General features: G+C 40.8%; 2 protein-coding genes across 4 annotated transcripts in view; one reads left to right on the top strand and one right to left on the bottom strand.

Moving 5' to 3' along the window:
* Positions 1-2500: 2500 nt before the first annotated feature.
* On the bottom strand, positions 2501-10436 carry klhl26 (kelch-like family member 26). Its single transcript, XM_061683486.1, is given in 5 exon segments — positions 2501-3926; positions 3928-4503; positions 4505-5291; positions 7342-7524; positions 10220-10436. Coding segments are annotated over 5 exon segments (1830 nt in total). The 5' UTR covers positions 10270-10436; the 3' UTR covers positions 2501-3692.
* A 3025-nt stretch (positions 10437-13461) lies between these two features.
* The window catches only part of homer3b (homer scaffold protein 3b), a 54194-nt gene continuing 41962 nt past the window's right edge, over positions 13462-25693 (top strand). For 2 of the 3 annotated variants that reach the window (XM_061683077.1, XM_061683078.1), the window contains exons 1-2: positions 13462-13894; positions 18324-18369. In XM_061683077.1, coding sequence (XP_061539061.1) covers positions 18347-18369 — 23 coding nt within the window. In that variant the 5' untranslated portion in view covers positions 13462-13894; positions 18324-18346. The remainder of the gene's footprint in view (positions 13895-18323; positions 18370-25693) is intronic. The other variant, XM_061683079.1, reaches the window with a different exon arrangement.

Raw genomic sequence — 25693 nt, forward strand, 5'->3', positions numbered from 1 at the left:
CTGTTGAGTTCCCACACTATTTGCAGAATATCGGCGAGAAATTGACACTGACATTGAACTGCTATAGGCACTACTTTTCAATTAGACAGGGCTATTAAATCAGTGGTTGTTAACCTTGTTGAAGGTAGTTTTATACGTGCATTCATGGAACCCTTCGTAATTGGAAAAATAATCTATGGTTTAGGGCGGCAAAGTGGACAACTGGTTAGCACATCTGCCTCACAGTTCTGAGGACCAGGGTTCAAATCCGGCCTCGCCTGTCTGGAGTTTTCATGTTCTCTCCGGGCCTGTGTGAGTTTTCTCCGAGTACTCCGGTTTCCTCCCACATCCCAAAAACATGTACGAAGTGAATTAATTGACAACTCTAAATTGCCTGTAGGTGTGAATGTGAGTGCGAATGGTTGTTTGTTTTTATGTGCCCTTCGATTGGCTGGCAACCAGTTCAGAGTGTACCGAGCCTCCTGCCCGCAGTTACCTGGGCTAGGCTCCTGCGCACCCGTGACCCTAGTGAGCATAAGCGGTACAGAAGATGGATGGATGTGTATGAATGTATATATATATCCATCCATCCATTTTTTGAGCCGCTTCTCCTCACTAGGGTCGCGGGCATGCTGGAGCCTATCCCAGCTAACTTCGGGCAGGAGGCAGGGTACACCCTGAACTGGTTGCCAGCCAATTGCAGGGCACATACAAACAACCAACCATTCGCACTCACATTCACACCTACGGGCAATTTAGAGTGTTCAATTAACGTGCATGTTTTGGGATGTGGGAGGAAACCAGAGTGCCCGGAGAAAACCCACGCAGGCACGGGGAGAACATGCAAACTCCACACAGGCGGGGTCGGGGATTGAACCCTGCTCCTCAGAACTGTGAGGCTGACGCTCTAACCAGTCGTCTGCCGTGCTGTGTGTGTCTGTGTGCGTGTGTGTGTGTGTATATGTGTGTGTGTATATATATATATATATATATATATATATTTTTTTTTTTTACTCCTCAGAACTGTGAGGCTGACGCTCTAACCAGTCGTCTGCCGTGCTGTGTGTGTCTGTGTGCGTGTGTGTGTGTGTGTGTATATGTGTGTGTGTATATATATATATATATTTTTTTTTTTTTACATTTTTTTGGGGGGGACCAATCAGCGAGTTTAAAAAGACGATAACCAATCCAATCACAAGATGGAGCAATGTGTATTTAAATGGAAATTAAATTTACCATATGTACTGTATACTGAGTATCTTTAAAAGTATTCTCTTGTCGAGTGATTCCCAACCAGTGTGCCATGAACAATCTTCATGTGTGCCATGGAAATTTATCAAATTTTACTTAAGTGCTCAAAAAAATTATTCATTTACAAGAAATAATGTATCTTTGTTCCTCTATTTATGCCAGTGAGGCATAGTGACACAGAACAAGTCAATGCTCTTCTATTAGATGGCAGGAAGTACATACAGTAATTACTGTGTATCTACTTTTTGTGATATTTTTGTTTGTTGGTGTGCCGTGAGATTTTCCAATTGTAAAATATGTGCCTTCCCTCCATAAAGGTTGGAAATCACTGCTCTGGTCAGGTCATGTATTCTAAAGCTGTCCTTCGGGTGCCCGAAAGCTTGGTTTATGCTTGGCGCATCCGCGAAGTCCGCACGGAGAAATTAGGTCATTTCAGCAATTGTGCGGAGTCCGCAAGGCCCAGGTTTTCCGCACCGCAAAAAAATATGTCACTTCGCGGACTGTCCCGCACTGAAAATCATGGCGAACGAGCAAGAGCGCCTACCAGCGAGTGTTTTCTACTTCTATTATGTTTGAATAGTGTTCATATGCCATAGACGCGCCACACTGCCCCCTAGAGTCCGGAGGAATATCGCCTAACAGCAGTGCCAAGATGCACACATTATAAATGCTGCAAAGGTTGTGTTGGCTTGATTCCGCGTCTCATTTCCACGCGGAACATACATGCGTCAAGCATAAACCAAGCTTAACTCATGGAGCTGTAACCCCATGTTCATTGTTGACCCTTTAGGGCCACTGCATTTCTGGCTTGACCATTTAGGCACACTCATAGTGCTAATATCAGTTTGAGAATAAAGCCCATAGGCTCCAGCACGCCCGCGAACCTAGTGAGGAGAAGCGGCTCAGAAAATGGATGGATGGATGGAATAAAGCCCAATCTCATCATTGACCACTGCCGTGATGGACAGGGACTCTTAAATGAGTAGGGGAGGGAGAACAGAGTGAAGCAGTTGACAGGCCAACAACTGACTATTATTATTTTTTCTTTTAAACTTTTGCAGTGCCCCATGTGCCCCATTCCCCACGTGAGCTGTTCATCGGCTGTTAAATTTAAAAAATAGAAGCAACAAAGCAGTGGTATTTAAGGTATTGTTATACTATATTATATACTCATATTTTTTATTTCCCTCATCGATTCATCTGTCTATATTAAAACCTCTCTATCCTTACCAACTGTACAGTACTTCGTTCCAGCATAGGCATAAAGTAATGAGTGTGCAGTGACCTGTTTATCTTGTATGCAGAAAGTGAATATTAGTACCAATACATACACATACTATAGTTGCTTATTAACAAAAACAGTTTCATACTTCATCTCACCCACCCCCCCCCCAAAAAAAAACAAGCGCTCGTTTTAAAACATGGTACAGCTTAGATAAATGATTGCATTCCCATATGACTAGACTTCCCTTTATATCACACTTCAAAATATAATGTGCTTTTGCTGACAGGGAAAAGTGCACGTTAAACTGTACATCCTTAGCCGCTTGTATATGGTCATTGTCTACCATCTGTGGCCATTTTCAAATGTTTTCCTAAAAAATACCAAGTATAACATTTCCGTCTGTTTTGAAAAGTGCAGTAAAAATGCCAATTTGAGACACTAATGATAGATCATTTGAATGCACATAGGAACATCGACTCAAAAAATAAAATAACATAAAAACTACAAGGGTAAATGCTGTTGAGGAGACAGTGACCTTTCGTACACAAGACAAAAGCACTTAAGAGCTGACATTCACATGGACACAAATGTGTGAGGTCGTTGCCACAACAGGTCCAAACAGAGGAATTGTAAAAAGATTAATAGTTTGAATATGATTTGACCTGAGAAAACATGAGCACAGGAAGAGAAAAAGTTAAGGACTTGGTGGTTCTCAGTAAAAATACATTATGTCATTGATGTACAGTTGATCCGAATCAAGGGGATAAGTATAAGCTTTAGCAAGTTGGTTTGTGACCGATTGAATTAAAAAAAACATGATTGAATTAAAATAAAAACATACTATGTGGTTTCAGAATTAAAAACATAATAGATTTAAACTTGTAAATTACCAATTAAAATGCCATTAATTGAATGCACAATTATTTTATATTTGCATGATAAATGCAGATGAAAATGATTACCTTATCAATATTGTAGCTGTTAATGACAATCATAGACTGGAGTTTATTTGCTGTATCAAATTTCCCCAAATCAAATTTGAGATGATCAAAATATGAAATCCAACAAAAAGAAGTAATACAAGTGAGGTGATGTGAAGTACTACAGAAACTTCACATCAAAATGTCTTATGCTATGAAGCTCCACCTATAATCAAATTGAAGTCACCTCATTTCATGACAAACATTTAAGCTCCTTGTCTTGAATGAAATCATAGAAGTCTGAATAACACACATTTTCACAGCCAAGAGGTCAGATATTCAACGTGTGTCTGTGGAAGTACAATTGGTATACAAGCAATCCCAGCAAATGATTCGGGAAAGTGCAAATCCCTCTCCCACTCGTCAGTCTCTGTGTTGTACACTTGGACGATGCTTGTGACGTTGTTCAAGTGCCAGTTGTAGCCCCCGACAATGTATATCTTTCCGTCCAGTAAACAGCAGCCCGCCTCAGACTGCCCTGCTCTCATAGGGGCTGACGGTGGTCCACTGGTCACTCTGTGGATCGTAATACTCGACAGCCAGCACATCAAAACAGCGGTCCACATGGTCCATGCGTCCACCCAAAGCATAGACCCGATCCCTACTGCATATCATGGCATGCAGCACTCTAGGTTCATTCATGGGCGCTCTAAAGTTCCACTGGTCGGCCATTGGGTCGTAACAGTGAAATGTTTTCTTGTCATCCAAAGAGACACCATAACCACCGGAGATGTACAGCTTTTCTCTACAGGGAGTCCCTGCATGACCCCAAATCCTCCGTTTTAATGGCTCCACGTAGGTCCACTCATTTTTCTTTGGGCAGTAGCACTCCACAGATGATAGACTACCGGATCGATTGCGCCCTCCAGTGGCATAAAGTTTCCCGTTCAAGACATTGAGATGAAACTGGATGCGAGCCTCCTGCATTGGTTGGATGCGTAGCCACTGGTTCAAGTGCGGATCAAAGCGCATACAGCTGTCAACAGCCCCCTCACCACTACGATACTGCAAATGTTGCCCACCCACAACATACACAAAGTTATCAAGGACAGCGACACAGGCGTGGCTGGCACCCTGTGTCCATCTCAGTCAACTCCTTGAACTGGCGAGAAGCAATGTCAGGGAGATAGTACACCTTGGTGCTCACTGTGCGGTCGTTGTCAGTGTACGGGGTTCCGCCAAAAGTGATGATAGACACAACATCGGAACGAATGAGCGTGCGTGGAGACTGCATCTCATGCTGTCGGAATGGAAGAATTTGATAATTGAAGGCCTCCAGGAGGTACTGGCGGCACTGCACATCCTCCACCATGATGTCTACCCTCTGAATACTGTCCACCAGATCAGATGAACGCATGAGGGGGAACCGCACATGGCAGAGGACATTGCTGGCTTGAGCACGGCGAGACTCATCATGCCGGAGCCATCGGATAGCCGCGTGGAAGAGATCAATCTCGCTACAATTCTTCAGCTTGTTGCTCTGCAGAAAGAAGACAAGGCGCTCCATTGGAATGTGCAGGAAGTCCTCCTCCTCAGCTATTTGGAGGAAGTGGCGAAAGGTGAAGGCATCCACCGACGCCTTGAGGGAAGACAAGCTGAACGTGGTTGCCATCTGGTCGATATGTAGGCATGTCTTAACACTCATGGCTGACTGGAGAAACTCCTCACAGAGTTCCACAACAGGGACCATCTGAAGGAAGACAGCTGCTCCAAGCACATCTTGAATACAGTCCAGATCTAAAGTGACTTCTGAACTGTAAGCAAAGTCTATAATATGCTTCAGGCCCCGGGCAGACAAACCTTTGAGCTCAATGGTATTTTGATTTGACTCCTTCATGCCTCCAGTGAACATGGCCCTGCAACACAAAAACAAGTGCAAATGTTAAATCTTTTAATGACATACTCCTTCTGAACTCAGACTCTGCAGCTACTTCCCTTAACAAGGTCATAGTTCTTATTGATATGAAAACAGTACGAGAGATAGCATCGTCAGCCATCAGCCTCCTCTCTAAAAAAAACCTTCAAATTTTGGCACAATGGGCAGATATCCTCCACATATTGTTGGGAATCAACCCATTGGCCTAGACTGCCAGGACATTTCCCATGATGCACCAAATCTGATGCGCCAAATCTATTCCCATTCATAAATATTACTTGTGCTTATGCCTCAAAGCAACACAGAAAAGCGTAACATATAGGGTTGCAAAAAGCAGATTTGTGTTTCAATTTACGCGTCAAAATTAGCATTTTGTGCCTCATAAAAACACATTGAAAAGCAATACTGCAAATCACAGATTTTTAAGTTTTTTCCGCTGAGCATGAGCAGGACACAGCATGACTGGGCCATGTGTGGCAGACGTTGACTGGCGGAGTGGCTGCCTCCGTCGCTGGGCCGAAGCCAGGCGAGGAGTGGCCTCGTCGACGGAGTACATGGCAGGCCGGCTGAGTCGACCGGGCCGTCTTGGTCTTGAACACCGACACAAGGATGGAGGGCAGGGGCCCTGCGTTGGCAGGTCATCAGTGCCAATGTCTGTGATGTTGAATTTTAATTTTATACTTCTAATCACTAGTCTTACTGTCTGAAGTGTTTGCACCTGGGACACCTGTGTCAAAACCTTGGACACTAGTCTGCCTAAAAGACACTTATGTCCTTCTTCATTTAAAGGGGACATATTTTGCCAAACCCACTTTTTCTAGTATTTGGCATGTAATCTTTTCTCTATGGTGCCTCAGTAAACGTGAAATATGAATTAAAATGATCCACAAATTCCTGAGATGCAGACATTTTTCTGCCGAGGGGCCTGAAATCAGGCCATTAAAAATTCTCAAGCTGATCTTATTAGCGAAGATCTCCGCCTACCTCTCCATTCCCGAACCAGCGCTGTCAATTTAACAAACGTGTGTGCTCTCACAAGTGGGTCTTCTACATGGAGGAAACCAATGCAAAGGAAAGGGGGCGGTCTTAGCCAAATAAAAAACAAAAATGGACAAAGCGGATACAAAACTGGGTCAAAAAGAAGTAGCTGTCAGATGCGCCTTTTCTGGACACTCGTATGACAAAGCTAAGGTGTTTTGTTTTTAATAAAATTAAAGCTTTTATTTATTTATGTCCACGTTAGAGAGTCACTCTATGGAGGTCTAAATAGCCAAAATATGGGACTTTCAAAATAGCTATAAGTCAACCAGATCAACGTCCTAATTATGCCGCTGACAGTACACTATTAGTGTTCATTGCAGTTCATATTTTAAATTAGTTGCTTGTTCTCTATGGCAATTGTTGTTGATGACAAAAAAAATAAAAAATAATTGTGAAAATTTATGCTTTTACTTGTTTCTTTTTACATGGGTTAAATACAGGGACCTAAAGCAAAGGAGGGCTTCATCCTGGTTATGAACAGGCCTAAAGGCCTGCCCACCCTGGACCCCACAAAACCCCTGATATACTCCTTCCTTCCGTCCCTGTGGGATTAACCTGGAAAAAATGTCTCCCCAAAATTAGAAAGTTGCTCTTCAAATGAAGTCATTAATTAGCAAAATATTCTCTTCAAAGAACATTTCCCACCATTATTATTGGCAGTGGCAGTAGTAGTGACTAAGAAATTGTTAAAGTGGGTTAATTGATTTGTTTTTAATGATCAATGATTACATCCGCTATACATATTTCTGTACTTGTGAAGTTTGGCCTATACAGTAAGTATATTTACTCAGATCAAAATGTGTTCTGAACAATATAATTTTGAAATGTTTTGGTTTTCTGACATTTTCCAGTGCATTACCTTTCTCTCCTCACCAAACAGCCTTCAGTGTAGTTGCACTAAATGTTTTGCTTTGAGTGCAAGCGTCAGGCTTATTGCTGGGAATTTAAAATGTAATGGGCACTGAAATTGTCCTGTGATCCACACTGACCTGAAGTAATCACTACAAGCAGCCAGAACAGCTTTGTGGACCTGGAAGCGCTCCTCATTGATGGCGAGCACCACATCAAGAAGTTGGCCTTGAGCCCTCAATATCGACAAGCCCTGGAGAAGAGTGGTACTGTGGCTGGGGGCTGAAAATGTGCAGCGCAGGGTGCTATTCTTGCTAGCCATACTGGAAGAGAAAAAGGCCTGGGCACTTTGAGTGAAACAAGGGATCCTAAACTTTTCATAAAAATAACTGAGATTCACAACTGAATTAGGCAGGTATTTAAGGTCTGCTCGACAAGAGAATTTAACATAGTGGATGATCCCACAACACGGTCATAACTATTTCATTGGCAATCATTAAAATATAACAAAAATATAAATATATAATTTATGCAGGGTAGTTTCTATGCTATATTAGCATTAAAGCTGTCCACATCCAATATTTTTAAAACTGATTATTCTATCAATTATTAGATTAAATATCTATATATATATATATATATATATATATTGTTTTGTAACATGGGAAAAAATGGGAGAAAATGCTCATCGTTGTTTCCCTAAGTACGAACCCCAATTAAGTTGGCATGTTGTGTAAATAAAAACAGAATATAATGATTTGCAAATCCTTTTCAACCTATATTCAACCGAATACACTACAAAGGTGATATTTAATGTTCAAACTGATAAACTTTAGTGTGTTTGTGTGTGTGTGTGTGTGTGTGTGTGTGTGCGCAAATATTCACTCATTTTTAATTTGTTGTCTGCAACACGTTCCTAAAAAGGTACGGACAGGGGCATGTTTACCACTGTTTTACATCACCTTTCCTTTTAACAACAATCAATAAGCGTTTGGGAACTGAGGACACTCATTGTTGAAGATTTGTAGGTGGAATTCTATTCTCTTCTTGCTTTATGTACAACTTCAGTTGCTCAACAGTCCGGGGTCTCCGTTGACGTATTTTGCCCTTCGTAATGTGCCATGAGGCAGGTCTGGACTGCCGTCAAGCCAGTCCAGTACTCGCACTCTTTTACAATGAAACCATGCTGTTGTAACACGTGCAGTGTGTGGTTTGGCATTGTATTTCTGAACTAAGCAGAGACATCCCTGAAAAAGACATTGCTTGGATGGCAACATACTGTATGTTATTCCAAAACCTGTATGTGCCTTTCAGCATTAAGGGTGCCTTCAAAGATATGCAAGTTTCCCATGCCATGAGCACTAAAACACCCCCATACCATCACATATGTTGGTTTTACACTGATAACAATCCTGATGGTCCTTTTCCTCTTTGGCCCGAAGAACACAACGACCATGATTTCCCAAAAACAATCTGAAATGTGGTCTTGTCAGACAACAGCACACTTTTCCACTTTGCGTCAGTCAATCTCAGATAAGCTCAGGCCCAGAGAAGCCGGCAGCGTTTCTGGATGTTATTGATATATGGCTTTTGCCGTGTGGTCGAGTTTTAACTTGCATTTGAAGAGCAAAGAACTGTTTTAACAGACAATGGTTTTATGTAGCGTTCCTGAGCCTACGTGGCAATATCATTTACACAATGATGCTGGTTTTTAACGCCGTGAACTTGAGGGAGCGAAGGTCACGGGGGTTCAATTGTGGTTTTCGGCCTTGCCACTTGTGTGCAGAGATTTCTCCAGATTCTCTGAATCGTTTGATGATATTATGAACCGTAGATGATGAAATACCTAAATTCCTTCCAATTTTACATTGACAAATGTTGATCTTAAACTGCTGGACTATTGCGCAGTTGTTCACAAAGTGGCGAAATTCGCCCCATCCTTGCTTGTGACCAACTGAGCCTTTCGGGGATGCTCCTTTTATACAAAATTGTGACACTCACCTGTTTCCAATTAACCTGTTCACCTGTGATTGTTACAAACTGGTGTTTTTTGAGCATTCCTCAATTTTCCCAGTCTTTTGTTGCCCCTGTCCCAGCTTTTTGGAACGTGTTCTATCAAATTCAAAATGAATAATATTTGCCAAAAAAAACAACAACAATATCATTGATCAGTTTGAACATTAAAGTTAGTATTATTTTTTATTATTACTGTAGTGTATTCAATTGAATATAGGTTGAAATTGATTTGCAAATCATTGTATTCTGTTTTTATTCACGTTTTAGACAACATCCCAACTGCATTGGAATTGGGGTTTGTAAAAGCAGATGTTTACAAATGTCTTATTTTGGTTAAACTCAAATGATAAAAAGTCTACTTTCATGAAGGACTACACAAATCAGAGAGCATTCACTGCTGGGAGTCAGGACAATTTTAAGTTAAACAATAGCTCTATGAATCAATGATGTGAATAGCTGTTGATAAATTTGATGATCGATTACTTCTCAATTAATGAATTTATTGTGACACTTCTAATTAGCATTCCGATTTTTGTATTAGTCACTCGTGCATAAGTTACAGCCATGTAGAAATGTCTTAATGATACTATATATTACAAAACACCAACATTTGTTTGTAAAGGCTGGGCTCTGACAAATAATGTAATTATATTCATTACCTATTATTCATTCTTTCACCTTTAATAAATTATGTCGTTAACATGAAATGCCCATAACCGTTGAGCTCAGCTCGTAACTTGCGATTCTGCTATTTATCGGTTTTTGTAAGCGTACAGTTGTGGTTAAAACAATTCAAACGTAACTGTACAGTATTGAGAATATCAGTAGTAATCAATATTTAACGCTCATACTGGCCTAGCCCGGATAGATCCTCGGTGTTTCCTGTTTTCTAGGCCTGCTGTTTCTGTTCCTATGAGGGCGAGTAGGGTTAAAGATGCTTAAAGAACCTCCACCATCCTGCCCGACCCCGAGGACTAGCCTAAGCCCCACCGACTCACTCACCTGTTTAGCGAATGTGTCGATGCGATGGCCCCACCATCCGTCTCCGCCATCTTCTAGCACAGGAGGGAACCCATTGAGCATTTTGCAAGATGTCTTCACAAGATGAATGGGACCCGCTGTCGGGGCATGGTGTTTAAACAAAGTGTAATGAGTTATTAAAAGGGACGGCTCCTCAGACTTGACCAGGAGAAAGCGGTCGACTCCTGAGACTCGTTGTGAACGGTGACGACATCACCAATGGCATTTACCCAATAGTATCCGCCCTCCTATTGTATTGTCAGTTTAAGGTCGCTTGGTGGCGCAAACGTCATGCGTCTGGAAATCAAAGCGTTTGAAAGTATGAATCAGGCAAAGTATTATCACACAAGTATGAAAAGGCGTTTCCTTGATAAGCTTGATATCCCTGTCGAAATATATAAAAAAATATAATATATAATATATATATATATATATATATATATATATAATATACACTATACATACCATATATTTATAGTTATATATACATGATATATTTTCATATTTACATAACGCGGTCGATTACTTATGACGTCACCGAATCACATTTTTGGGAGTAATGTGATACTTTGTATCGCGTCACCGGCATCACGGCTCACGAGTAAGACAAGTCAGAGCACGAGTACTGTTGAATGAGTAGGGCACGCCGGTAGAACGGCTGTTCTACTCGACTATCTTACAAGTAAAACAATTTTCCACTACTAGTGCCAATTTTGGCCTACTAGTATGACCTTAAGCCACATATCAAGGATATCAAATAAATGCTCAAAATGGCTTTGATATTAAGGACATTGAGTAACTGAATATCCTATTATAGTCCATATCATTGATAAAAGCTGAAAGTCATTTGAGCATTTATTTGATATTAAATGCTCCCATGGCTTTATGATATCCTGCTTAAGGTACTAGTATGTTCTTTGTCCTCACCTGTAGGGCAACTTTGGGATTGTGGTAGGACGACGACATGTTACTAGTGAGGCAAAAGTGTGTATTAGTTGACAACTGTGTGTTACTGCGCCTGCTGCCAATGATATAAAATTATTCTAGTTAACATCTAGTGCTACAGAAGGAGTACTAGTAGTGCATAGATGTCAAAATTGCACAATATGTCAAAGATGTCCTACCAATGTGCAGATGTGTGATACAATAGTGAAAGGCAGGAGTGGAAAAACCTTACCATAGACACAGTCGTTCTACTAGTGTGCCCTCGTTGTTCTACTAGTGTGCGGAATTATCTTACTAGTGAGGACAAAGAACGTACTTGTACTTGTATACAGAATAAATGCTCAAACAGCTTTCCATAGACAGGGGTTCTTCAGTTTACGGTTCCCACGTACAACATTTTGAATCTGATTTGAGTTGCTATCAATGAGTCCTGCAAGGGTCCAGGGGTTCTATGTTCAATTTTCTGAGCGTGTACAGTCATAAGATGTGGAACGCAATGAAACAACTCATGAAGCTTAATTGCTGCATTTGATGCTTTATTGAAATGCCTTTTTCATTGCCATAAGATCATCATTTATGCTTATACTCGTTGAGTTTCATGATTTCATAATGAAGTTCGGTGTAAAATCATAACTGGGGATCTGTCACGATTAGTAATCGTATGATATCGGACTGGACACAAACGCAGACGGAGGAAGTAGATGAGAATGGTTTATTAGAGGGTAGCTTAGGGTTTGGATATCCGAGGCGTGATGGTGCCCCGTCAGAACGAGGAATGTGCAGGAGGCGGGAGTGAGGGCAGGTGGAAGAGCTGGACGGTGGGACTTGAACGGGCAGCGACGCGGGTGGCACGGAAGGAACACTTGGAGACAGAGGAGAACACTAGAGGATCAGTACAAATGTGGGTCATCAAGTAATCAATCAAACACATGAGAAGGACTCACGAGAGTCGGCTTTTGTAATACAGATGAGCGTCAATACTCTGGCGCTGGATTCCTGGATCTGGCAGCCTTCTATACAGGGAGTGATAAGTGCTGATTGAGATTAGGTGCACGGGCGAGGAGGTGGTGACTGCTGGAGAGAGAGAGAGATAGAGAGAGAGAGAGAGAGAGAGAGAGAGAGAGAGAGAGAGAGAGAGAGAGAGAGAGAGAGAGAGAGAGAGAGAGAAGCGAGACACAAAGCGAACAGGAACGGCACGGCACAGACCATGACAGGATGGTTCTTTTTTCAGCTCCTGCATGCCATTATTTCATTCTTTATTGTATTTTTTGACGTCTTCACCAAAGAGACCCTTTTGTGTCATCACACTTGGCTGCCAGTAGTAATCATAGGCCAGTTGGTTCAGCTTGTACTCAAGACCACTGTCAACAAGATCTGTTTACTCTGAACCACCTTGCAAGGCAAAAAAAAAAAAAAAAAAAAAAATCAGTGCAAACAAACCACTCATTGCTTATCTGTTTCTGTTGATTCTGTTCTTCTGCTTTGCCCCCATGAGCAAAAGCCACTTGTGTCTCCAAATCATATTTAATCAGGTGTGTCTAATGCTTTTAAAGCATCTTTCAGCTGGAATGTTCGTGGGGGGAGGAAATGAGCTGTGAAGATTAAATAAGGAATGAGTCAAAGGCTATCAGATTTTTTGCACTGCATCAAATTTTATCGTATACTTATGTTGTTGTAGAAATATGATTTCACTTTCAGTCACCTTTATTTAATTAGCCTTTGCACAAGCATCTGTCTGTCTGTCTGTCTGTCTGCATGCCTGCCTATCTATCTATCTATCTATCTATCTATCTATCTATCTATCTATCTATCTATCTACCTATCTATCTATCTACCTATCTATCTATCTATCTATCTATCTATCTATCTATCTATCTATCTATCTATCTATCTATCTATCTATCTATCTTGCTTGTGGTTTGCAGTGATGTAGAACTGCAATACATCATACTGAAGCTTTTTCTAATATCCCAAAGTCATTAAATAAGGAAAACAAAATATGAACAGCTCTCAGTATGATGCAGTGCAGTTTTACAGTTGCAAAGTATAAGCACCATAATAAACAAATTATCACCTCTCAGACAAGTTTATTACCTTCATAAAGGCAGAATTACAGAAGTGGGATACACATCTTCTTCTAGATTTTGTTTGGTTTATTTGGGGGTGTAAATATAGTTTTTCCACTCTGACATTGGAGATGCAATTGGGGGCGGGGTGCTTGTCGCTTTTTCGCTTTAAGACCAGCAGATGGCGCTGATAACACTCCGAGGTCCCACCAATGGGTGTTAGTGTGATCCCAGTGTGACTTGGCAGAGTCGGGAGAAGAACCGAGCTCATGTCCCGGAGGAACTTTGGCTAAAGGCGCGCTGTTTCCCGGCTTTCGTCGGAATTCTTCTCTCTGTGTGGATACTAGAGCTGTTAAACAGTTCCCGGTGCGTAATTACGCACGGAGTTGTAGGCGCGGCGTTGTTGGCTGAGGAAAGCCGCGGACAAAGGGAGGCAGGCTGGACTACAACTGATTTGAGAAGAGAGGACTACTGTCGGAAGAAAAACGGGGAGTCGGAAGTGATTTTTCCCTCCACGGAAAAATTTCTGTTGGAGCGTTTTGCTGGAAAAACAGTTTGAAGACCGAGGTTGGACAACAGACGAGGGGGTTTTCGGTGGAAAGGCTTTCGGCATACCGCACTCATTTGAGGATCCTCCTAGCATGGGGTAAGTTTCAGGTTTTGTTTCCTCGGCTGTTGTCTAGGCTCTACTGGTCCACTGGACGACGTGATAACAGTCACTTTAATGATTTGCACACATTTCTTTGTTTTCGTCGTTTGGAAAGGCTGCATTTGTAAATTTAAAAGCTTGACGTGGTTTCTTACACCTTGCCCGACGTGACCCCAAGAAGGTCATCTTCAAACGTAGGTCGTGGCTTACGTAGAAGAGAAAGAAAGGTACATAGTAGATATTATTAACCATGTCAGGGACTTTCGGGGTTTTAACATGGGTTCAGGTTGCTCCAACTTCTCAGTATGTGATGAAACACACAAGCAGAGGTCACGCATGTGTGCAGTTTGCAGCAACTATACTAATTTCCTGTTCTCTATTCCTCTATTTCCATCCACCGCACACACACACGAACACTACTTGGCTGCTTGCTGCAAAGTGAATACTTGGTTTATTTGCATGGGGACGCTCAAGCTGCTGTGTGTTTCTTCAGCTGTAGAGTTTATATTTGGTTTGGCTGATACAAGCTGCCAATAGTTTGGTTCAAACACACTGTCACCCTCTGTACTAAGCCAGTTTCCTCTTAACTCATTCACTGCGAGCCGTTTCCTTAGCAGGGAACCACTAGACTGCCAGGCATTTTCAAGCAATTTCCCTGATTTTTCAAGCTCCACAAAATATTATATACTGTGACGATGTAAACACCAAAACCACCAAACGAAAGATAAAACTCTGTTCTTTAGTAATCAGCAGTCAAACATAGGCTACTTTCAGCCAAGTCTGTTTCTGGAAGAAAAACTAAGAAAACAGCCTTTTAGTGAAAGCAGACACATCAAGCAGCACAATGACTTTGACAACAATATTTTTTTTTATCATTTGTGAAAATCTCAAACATCTGAACATAAAACAACTGAGAGAGTACTTTTGAGAGAAACATAAGTTATTTAAAATTATAATTATGTCCAGAATTTGCATCAGACAAAAATGCATGAACAAATGGGGCTCCCACACTTTCCTCCAAATTCTCCTCCTCTACTGTTTGCTCAATAGTCCAGGTTTTTATTACCTTGCGCATAAAATCTAGCAAAGGTTTAGCCACATATGGATTTTATTCTTCGGTGGCAGTGAATGGGATCTTGTGTGGTTGTCATTCTCCTTGAAACCAGTCCCTACTTCTGCTCGAAACACAACCCGTGCAGTTTAGAAATATAACTATTACTATAAAAATACATTGTTGAAATTTCTGACGTGGAGAAAAAAATTCAATTACCTTTTTTTGTTTGGACTGCGTACTGGAATGGGAGTCAAAGGTCTGCTGGATGCATAACCTGTAATTTTTAAAAAATACATATGATTACTAGAGAGTACTTTTTATTGATGTGTTTTGCAAGGGTAAAAAACAAAAACATAACTTTTCTTTGTCGCAATCCTAAAATACGTTTGACTCGCGGGTGTTGAATTCCTGCAAGATGGACGAAATGGCAAATTAAAAATCAGTACTGACAACAGAGCTTACCTTGTAATGTGAACTAGTGGGACTAAATTATGCTTTTATGTAAGGATTGAAGGAGCGTGCTAGCTATATGTAGCTAACGCGAGCTGCAAACGAGTTACCTTCGTCGGAGGAAGCTCTGGATGAAGCTCGGCTGGCTATCCAAACGGAGTTCACTCATCACGAGTCCGGATCCCATTTTCTCAAATCCAGGTTGGCAGACGATCAGCTGGCAACCGGCCGAGAGCGTTTAGCCATACGTATGGGCCGGCCTTTTGCGCGATCGCTTTGCAACAAAGTGATCAACTCGGCGCGTCATCCTTTATTCCCCCGCATGATCTAAGTCTTCATTCCTGTCGGTCACAGGAATATTTTTCTTGCCTTGGCGCAATACATTTTGAGTATCGAAAGCTTTTTTTAATTTAAATATATATATATATATATATATATATTTTTTTTAAATAGATTTTTTTTCATTTGTCTCTTCTCATTGTCTGTTCCGCCCTGCCCCCTCCTCCTCCTTCCTCTTTTTCAATCTGAGGAAGGGACGTTCACCTCAAGGCATTGTTGCCCTCTGCAGGGTGCCATTCCTCATTGCTGTTATCTAGAGGCTTGACAATCTTACACAAACTGCACAAAACCCAATGGCGTTACTGCAGTAGGAGCGGAAGAGGGCCAGCTTGTCCTTGTAATCCGCCAGAAGTTGCTGCGCCACGGTAGTCCTTGCCCGGATGGATAGAAGGCGCAGTTTCATAAAACGAAAGCACCAAGACGAACCTTGCAAATATTAGATTTTAATTTCTTCTGCAAGCATTCTTGCCCTCAGTCGAATGGTGACTATAGAGACTCTTCTCCCGGCTGTTCTTTGCTCATTAATCCATTGCTCAAATTGGCCTTCCAACTCGGGTCACCTCGCCTTGTTTCCTTGGAAACTCAGCTTCGTCTTCTTGACTTGGCGAAGCTCGTTATCCTGCTTCCTTCACTTGCGAACCATTGATTCGTTGATCTCGAATTCTCTCGCGGCTACCCGATTCCCCTGTTCCTCCGCGTAACTAATAGCTTGCAGTTTAAACTGTGCTTCGTAAGCGTGTCTCTTCGTAGGTGCCATTTTCGGGGGTCCTTAGCCAAACGATGCACATACCGGCGCTATATACCTACTGGCGGCGTGTCTTTAGCGTGCTGTGTCACGCGCACCCTTCCCCCTTTACGTCCGCATGCTGTCCTCAGTCACGTCCGCCTTCCTCTATATAAGCAGCGTGTCGGCAGGAAATGCTCCCAGTTAATCAAGCGGAGCACTCATTAAAGTAAATATTCTGTGAAATCTGTAGTCCTCCATGAAAGCAGACTATAATTTATTCATTCATTAATTTTCCGTACCACTTATTATCACTAGGGTCGTGGGCGTGCTGGAGCCTATCTTTCGGCGAGAGGCGGGGTACACCCTGAACTGGTCACCAGCCAATCGCAGGGCAAACGCCACCATTTTTATCACTGAATATACTTCCAAAGGTGCTTTTGACCTGAATATTTCACCAGATGTTGGGAACAACCCAAGTAATCCATACATACAAAGAACAAATAAGATCACAAATTAAGTTGTGTGTAAAAATGTGAAATGACACAGGGAAAAAGTATTGAACACATGAAGAAAGGGAGGTGCAAAAAGGCATGGAACGCCGACAACACCTAAAATCTATCAATAATCAAACTGTAATCCAGCCCCTTGTCAGTGGAAATGAATATAAGCTGGTTCAGTCCTAATTGATGGCCTACAAAAGGTCTCATTGCCAAGGTGTGAGTCAAGACACATCTCATGATGGGTAAGAACAATGAGCTGTCTCAAGACCGTCGCAAAGTAATTGTTGCAAAACATAACGATGGCATTGGTTACAGGCACATATCTAAGCTTCTGAATGTTCCAGTGAGCACAGTTGGGGCCATAATACATAAGTGGAAAGCCGATCATACCACCATAATTTTGCCTCGATCATGTGCTCCTTGCAAGATTTCAGACAGAGGAGTGCAAAGAATAATCACGAGTTGTCCAAGAGTCAAGGACCACCTGTGGAGAGCTTAAAAAAGACCTGGAATTAGCAGGTACTTCTTGTCGCAATGAAAATAGTGAGTAATGCACTCAGCCGCCAAAATAAAGCTGCTAGAATGGCCCAGCCAATCACCTGTTGCTATGTATAAACTGTATTAATTGTATTGACAATGCTTTAAGTCACATGTACTGTCATAACTGTGATGCAAATGCAAACAAAGTGAAGCACTGCATAATAAAACAAAAGTAGTTATTTCTCACTGCTTGGATATTTGGTGGAGAGTGGAGGCTTGCTGAAGGAAAGTCAATTGCATGGATTATGTATTTGTGTTGTACTCAGTTAAAAAAAAGTACAATCTATAAATTTAAGTTAAAAAGTTTAAATACTGTATGCCAAAATATGATGGATGTGTGTACAATAATAGCTATCGCTGAGCAGCTTTGACTTACTGTACTGAACAGTACATAGTACCAACATGGGTTGGTAGTTTTCTACCACTTTCCTATGTCGCAATAGGTTAACCTCTAATGGAGCTAAAGTTTAGTTTTCAATTGTATGGCTATCATTACAAAATAACAAATTCAAAAAGCATATTACACTACACTTGTGGAGTTGCCCTTTAACAGAGCTGAAGTATTGTGAGAAATATGTTGAAATCTGGCATTACATTATGCGCGATGACAGATGTTTAAAATGTATAGTGACTTTTGTGGCATGTTTAGAATCAAAGACAAATTCCAAATTGTACAACTTCAGAGGTGCTTGAATTTAGAGGTTGTAGTTTATTTTTCTGGGCCGTGTCTGTGAACACTTGTGTAAAATGTTCTTTGCTTTACAGTCTTAACTTCTTTTACCCTGTGTCCTTAACTTTCTTCTGGTTCTGCTGCAGAGGAGTTGGCTTCCAGCAATAAAATGTACCCACTACACCGAGAGAGGTACATACACACCCCTGCCTCCCTTGTCTTACAGCCATGCATGCCAGGGATGGGCAACAACAACAAGTGATCTGTAAAGATCTCCTACTTTATTATTAGCGACTGTATATTGTCTCACTGATGATTAAGATGACACCGGTGATTATGAGCATCACATACTTTTAATGTTTATGTCCATCAAAGATTTAGGTTAAGCACCAGCAAAGAGTCTATTTCTATTTATACTGTGAATATCGATGATGTTTGTTTCTTCAGATATTCCTCAACATTTTGTTTTGTCAAACGTGTATATATATATATATTTTATATATACTTGGGATATATATATATATATATAGTGCAGCAGAGAGCAGCTTTTGCATTGATGTTTGTAATTTTGATGAGGCTCCTGAAACAACATTAGGCCTTTTTCTGGAGGTAATTGGGATCAGTGTGCCCATCCCTACTGTATCAAACAATTATCTTCGCATCTGCATGTTGAGCCTTCTCATTGTGGAGTGAGTGTATGTGTGATGTGATTCATAGTTGTATTTCATTCAAACCTTGTTAATATTTTTCATGTGATGATAAAAATGATTATTATAATATATATGTACGGTGGTAGTCAGTTTCCCTTAAGTTCCTGCCCCTTGTTGGAATAGTTTCTGACATCTCTTTACCACATAGATTTGTGAAACAAACTATCAGGCATGTCAGGTTGGGCAAGGTCACTCTGTGATCATTAATCAACCTTAATGACCATATTGAGTGGTCATAAGAGTCCCCTCATTTATTGTGGATATCTTATGTCAACTTTAACGTGCTTCATAATTATACAAGATGTGTCAGAAATGTTCCAGGACTGCTGTGACAAACGATGTACATATTTTAAAACCAAATTAAAAACACGTTTTCCCCTCCAATGTTGGCCAGATGTTCAACAAGCACATCAACAAAGAGATCTTGTGGCATTTGCTTTGTGAGGTGCGCAAGAAAAGAGAGTTGTGGTATGAGAGCTTCATGGCTGCTTCCCCATGACAACAACATGTTTGCTCACAATTCCAGATAGAATCCCGATAGAAATTAACTTACAGAACAATTTATAAAAAAAAAATCTGTATTTCCATATGTTCAAAATGTTGTCAAGAACATTACTGTGGAACAGTTATTGCATTATATTATGGTATAGGCTAAACATTATTCTGCATACTGTCCAATTGCACAACTTTATCATTATTCTACAATCATATAAAAACGGTAGAAGTGGCAAACTATATTAAATTAGTTATTAGTTGTGTCCCAGTCTGATCTTTGAGATCGGAACTCGCTCCGTTGAGAGTTTTCAATTGCGCTGTTGATATAATGTTTGATCGTAACGCAGCATTATCTAATCTTAGCTGTGCAAACTCCCAAGTTGTTTTTGAGCTCGGTGATCTCTTGGAGCAGCAAGTCGAGTGTAATTGATAATTTCTTGTCGATTGAGTGGAGGACACTGGCTCGAGTAAATCTTCAGTCAAAGTAGACAAATCTGTCTTCTTCCTCTTCAGAGATTGCTGAGCGCGCGAGCTGGGATTCTCCATGACAGACGGGTTAGTTTTGACGTAACTGTCGGTGAGCTTATCAAATGCCTCCCTGCTAGTTACTGTTCTTAGCGAAGCTGTTGTGGTGAAGTGGGTCGGGGTGGTGGGGGGGGTTGGGGGATTCAAGGCCAAAATCTTTTAAACAAATCTCACTTTTTTCCCCATCTTAAATGTTCCCTGTTACACTTAACCTTTGGTTATAAATATTAATTTTCTGTCTAAATTTGAACATGACATGGAATATTATACAACTGTCTAAGACAAATAAAACATATATACAAAATATTCATATTAAGCATGTATAAAATTACCATGTAAAAGCGTTTAAGTTTTCCAGTTCCAATTTACTGCCAGGGAGTTGGTAACGAGAGTCCATTAAATTATTCATTCACTTGAATCCTAAATGTGGTACAATTGGTGTGTTGTTTTCGGATGGGGGTAAGTGGCATGTGACTCTGTTTCTTGTCAGACTTTATGAAACAAAAATAATGCCACACTGCTGAAGTTTTGGCCTTTTCTTGTCAATGATGTCATCCGTTCAGGCTGACAATGTGCTAATGTGCTGTAAGTGTCAACCTAACTTGGCATGGATTCATTTTTCAGCGTGGAACCACTCGCATTATTATTGGATATTCGTATTGTCTGTTAAAACATGGACGGACCGTCGTATGCATAGCTGCTAAACAGCGAGACAAAGATGCCCATGGAGCATGCCACCTCGTCGTTGGTGGCCCCCTTTATCCAGAGAAGCATACGCTGGCTGCAGGTTTTTGCTTGTGTTATTTCAACATCGTATTTCGGTTGGGCCGCAAAGGTCTTCCGAAAATGCACTTTAGGACAATTTTGGGCATTTTTTTTAAATTTTTTTTTTTTAGGGGAGCGGGTAGACAGGGATTGAGTAGTACTGTCATTCGCGAATGACTTGTTTGCACGAACAAATCTTTTGCATAAAAGTACTGAATGGAATCACTTCATGAACTGATTAATTCCTCTCTCAGTTCTGCGAGCATGTGCTGCCAGAGAAAATGCACTGCTAATGGTGACACTCGCAGGGTGGTGACGGTTGGTGAGCGCAGAGGGGCTGCCAACGAGGCGGCGGGCTTTGTGGGCATCTCTCTGCGCAGCGGCTACGACAGTTCGTCAGAATATGTCTTCACGTGACACCAGTTCATTGTGCAAAAAGGATTGGGGGGACCGCTTCCATAGAGAACTGTGCCAAATCAGGTGATTGCACTGTCCTTTACTGTAAGTCAGGGGTGGACATTACATCTTCAAAAGGGCCATGTGAGGAATTGAAACGGTTGTCCAGGGCCACACCAAACAATACAACAAAACAGGACTCCCAAATCATTACCTGGGGCAAATACCCACTTACCTCCACCTTGCACATGTGCACATCAAATTAAAAGCAGCGTATACTTTAAGTTTTATTTTGACTTCATGAAGGCTACAAGAGTTGTTCAGAGATTGGACGGGCCAGATGTGGCCCACAGGTTGTACTTTGCCCACGTGTGAGGTAAATCTGAATTCATCCATGAGGTCGGTGGGTCGGAAAAAACAATGAGAACCAAGTGACAACCTCTAGTGCTCCTTTGAGAACCAGACTAAAAGTACCTTATGGGCACCATGTATATAGATGTTATTAACTTATTACCATAACATCTGCAATTGGCTGGCAACTAGTCAAAGGTGTACCTTTCACTCAAAGTCAGCTGAGATACAGTATCCTCCAGCTCTCACGTGCACCCCAAACAAGTACAAGCTCTGTAGAAAATGGATGGATGATTATCATAACATCGACATATAATCATAAATGATAACGAACACCGCTGATATTAATTTGTTCCAGAAATTGTGAATCAAAAAGCCCCTGGCCAAGAAATTGCCTGCTTAACAATTAACAATATAGCCTGCAACATTCTACATTAATAATAGTAGTTATAATAGCTAGGAAAAGTTTAAAAAAATAAATAAATTCTAACTGGTTACTGGTGAAATCCTTTTTTACAAATTTGATTATAAAACATGTTGCTTTTCCCCCCACAAATCACAATTAATGTTCAAGATCCTGTGTTGACATTCCTTTTGTACTACATCAGTGTTCTTGCATTTGTACTGAAAGAAAAATGCTTTTTCACTAAGGAATGGCATTTTAGGATATCATTGGAACCAACATGAACACATTTGTTCTTTATCAATGTGACTTAATGCTGCTCTCTAATAATGAAGAACCACATAGAAACTATTGCCATAGAAACATAAGGAAAGGTCGCTATGCTGTCATGTCAGCTGGCTTGCTGGAAGGGAGCGTTCCAACGAGTCCCAGAATGTTTCTCTTGACAATGATCTTGTCTGACACCAATACCCACAATTGTGCTTAAGCACACATAACAATGTAAAAACCGCTTGCACTCATTGCATGTCGTGGAGACAATCAATTTGTGGCCATAGACTCTACTCATTGGCCTTCTTTTTTTTTTTTTTTTCCTGTAATGGACTAGATAAAACCTTTAGTCAAAGAAGTCAAGTAAATGTCCACATTTATAAAAGACCACCCAAGTTCTGTTAACTCGGGTTGTAACCATAGCACAGGAACAAACCACAGTGGCCCTACATAGCAAAGCAACAAAAGAAATAAGCGATGCCTTTATATGAACATGCTTGTGACCCCTTTAATTACTGAGCTGTAATCTGCACATGTTCTCTGTGCACTCGTGCACGAATGAACAGCAATGAGTGTGTACGATGGAGGGAGTGGAGGAATGGATGCACTGAATATGTATGACCTGGAAAAGATGGGAAATGATCGATTCAGATGACCTGTCACAGAATTCAGGCCCCTGGCTCACAGCAAGCGGAAGCAGACCCCTACAGTGACAATCAACAATTAAAAAAGAAAAAAAAAAAGAGTAGCAGCTGTTGAACTTTTTATTTTCTTCATTATCCCTGTTTTGAGTATTTTTGACATTGTAGGACAACTGTACAATATCAGTTTAAGTTTTAAAAACTGATGGTCAACTACAGAAATGGCAGCCAGTGCATCTATGAAAGATAATAGTATTAGATCTGATTGTCCTTAAATTTTACCTTAACCTAAATTGAATGTAAATTGTGTAGCTGAATTTGAAAACCTAGTTTCTTTGGTTAAAGGACCTTGCTAATCCTGTGAATATTGGCACTCATTACATAGGTCTGGACTTACAAATGATGTCTGCAGGAAAAAAAATGTCCCCAAAAGAGACTGTAGAAATTTTAAGCTTGCTTTCTGATTCAATATTTCATTTTCAACTAGATTTTAGCCCGTCGACATTTTGGACACGTCAGCCTGGGACGTCAAGCGCAGAAGGCGAAGACATTTCCTCACTGTAACTACTACATATTCTGTGGTGTCTCAATATTTTTTTTGTTTTAGACTGTAGTGAAACATTTAAAAAGTTTTTTTTTTTTTTTTTTTTTTTTTTTTTTTTTTAAATTGATGGTTGAAATGGGATTAGGGTTACTAACACTGATGCGCAAGATGCATTTAGTGACGTTTATAGCAAACTTTAACATTTTTTGGAAGCGTGGAAAAGGTCATGGTTGTCTGCAAATTGTTAAAAAAAAGAAAAGACTGCTTATCACTGAAGCACTTTAAGTCTATGGTATCGACTTAATGCAAAACATCTTGCAGCAAGCACAAACACCACAGCTATCATTGGTTTGACCACTACTTTTACAGGCCCTTTCCAAAAAAAATTTAATATCATGAAAAAGAAGAAATCTGCACTTCCATAACTCCCTCCGGTTGGCCGGTTGTCGTGGCGTCTCAGTAGGGCCGGCGCACCGCCCTGGGTCCCTCGGTGTGGGACGTGTCCTGCCCGCCGGGCTGCTCTCTGGTGGACTCCTGAGCCCGATCCCACCTCTCGATTGATTGGATGAGGTCCTCAGCCACCGCGGTGCAGGCACAGCAATTACAGGACACTTCTGTCAGTCATTGTGCATGTGAAACCATGTCAATTCATTTACATGTGCCCGCAGGCACACACCCCTGGGACTTTTCGCTGAGTGTGCGACCACTCACTTATTGCGACAAAAAACTCATTAATATGCAAATTGATTTGGTATCCCCTCACTCACACTCTCATCCTATAGACGTTTATAATTTACATAGCCCTTCCACCACACTTCAGTTGTGCAGCCGGGTTCACGACCCTTTTTCTGCATGCTTCCTCTCCTGTCCTTCCCTCACAGAGTGTAGCACTACTGCCACATACAACACTCATATCTAATGTGTCATTGTTCTAGATATATATGGATTTACTTTTCTCATCTTGTTTAAAGTTAGTGCTTTGTCTTTTGTTTTCTTTTCTCACTTCCCTCTAGAAACTTTGGTCTGTTCGACTGATCGACTGATTCTCAATAGATATCCAATATAATACTAAGAAACCACAGCGGCAGCTTAAAACCTCCACTGTGATACAGTAAAACTGTTCCGGCATAAAAGGGATACAGATCCTCCAATCTGATTGGCTAACAGCCAAACGGTAGTTGAGTGTGTATTTGTGCTTGTGTTTCTTTCTTGGTGTTTTCATCACAGAGAAAGAAGGCACGCACATTAAAGAGAGTCATATCACGGAAATGGTTTCTGCTTGATTTGTTTTATATTCAAAAACATAACTTCTTGTCAAAAATTCTTAATTACAAATTAAAATTAGTCGCATTGCTATTCATTATAAACCTAATTTACAGGTGTCAAACTGGTGGCCCAGGGGCGAGATCCGGCCCACCACATAATTTTATGTGGCCCGCGAAACAAACAGTTTTTTGCTAAAATACCAAAATTGCAAATTGTCTTCTCTTTTAATAACATTGAGGTATTCCAAGCATTTTTATTATCAAGGCCCTTTTAAAGCAAATTGAGTAATAATTGAACAGTGTTTTTTTTTTTTTTTTTTTTTTTTTTTAACTGGCTTCTGATTTTAAAACTAGTTATCCAACAATTTGTTGTGTCTTTGTAATAGTCATACATTTATATGGATTCACAGTCATAATGGCCCTGCGAGGGAAACCATAACTACGATGTGGACTGCGACAAAAATAAGTTTGACACCCCTCCTCTAATTAATTGCCCTTTTTTTTGGTTGAGTCCCTCAACTAAAATAAGTTTCCTTAATGAGTGAGTATTAGAAATGAAGTTTTTATTAGTTAATTTTTCCTGTTTTATAAATTCACACAAAAAGTTTTCTGATTCTAAATTTGATGAGTTTTTGAGTATGGGATAGCCCTTAAAAAAGATTCATTTGACTAATTAACAAATGATTAAAAAAATGTAAGCAGTTTTAAGTTAATTACAACTCAATTTATCCATGTTTCAATTTCTCATGCGTAAATATAACATGCTGTAGTGTTTTAGAATCTCGCGTCCAGTCATATACCTCCATCGTTAAAACAACCTGGCTCTCAATAGTCTATTTAAATGTCTTTCGGTAATAAGGACTTCTTGCAATAACGCCACACTGCCGAAGTTTTAGCCTTTTCTTGTCAATGATGTCCATCCGTTGAGGCTTCGGCTGCCTCGCGTTGTTTCTTCCAAGGGAACATTTGTTTTTTCCAGCGCTCTCCCACATTTGCAGCAGTGGGCTACAAACATTAGTCGTCATGTTTGTAGCTCATCCTCAGCCTAAAATAAGATTTGATCACACTATCTCTGTCCATTGTGTAGCTGTAGCCTTGCCTCTACCATCATCTTCGAAAGTAGGTGCCCTTGATTTGCTTACCCAACTGTT

The sequence above is a fragment of the Phycodurus eques genome, chromosome 8 (genome assembly GCF_024500275.1).
Source record: "Phycodurus eques isolate BA_2022a chromosome 8, UOR_Pequ_1.1, whole genome shotgun sequence".
Classification (NCBI taxonomy): domain Eukaryota; kingdom Metazoa; phylum Chordata; class Actinopteri; order Syngnathiformes; family Syngnathidae; genus Phycodurus; species Phycodurus eques.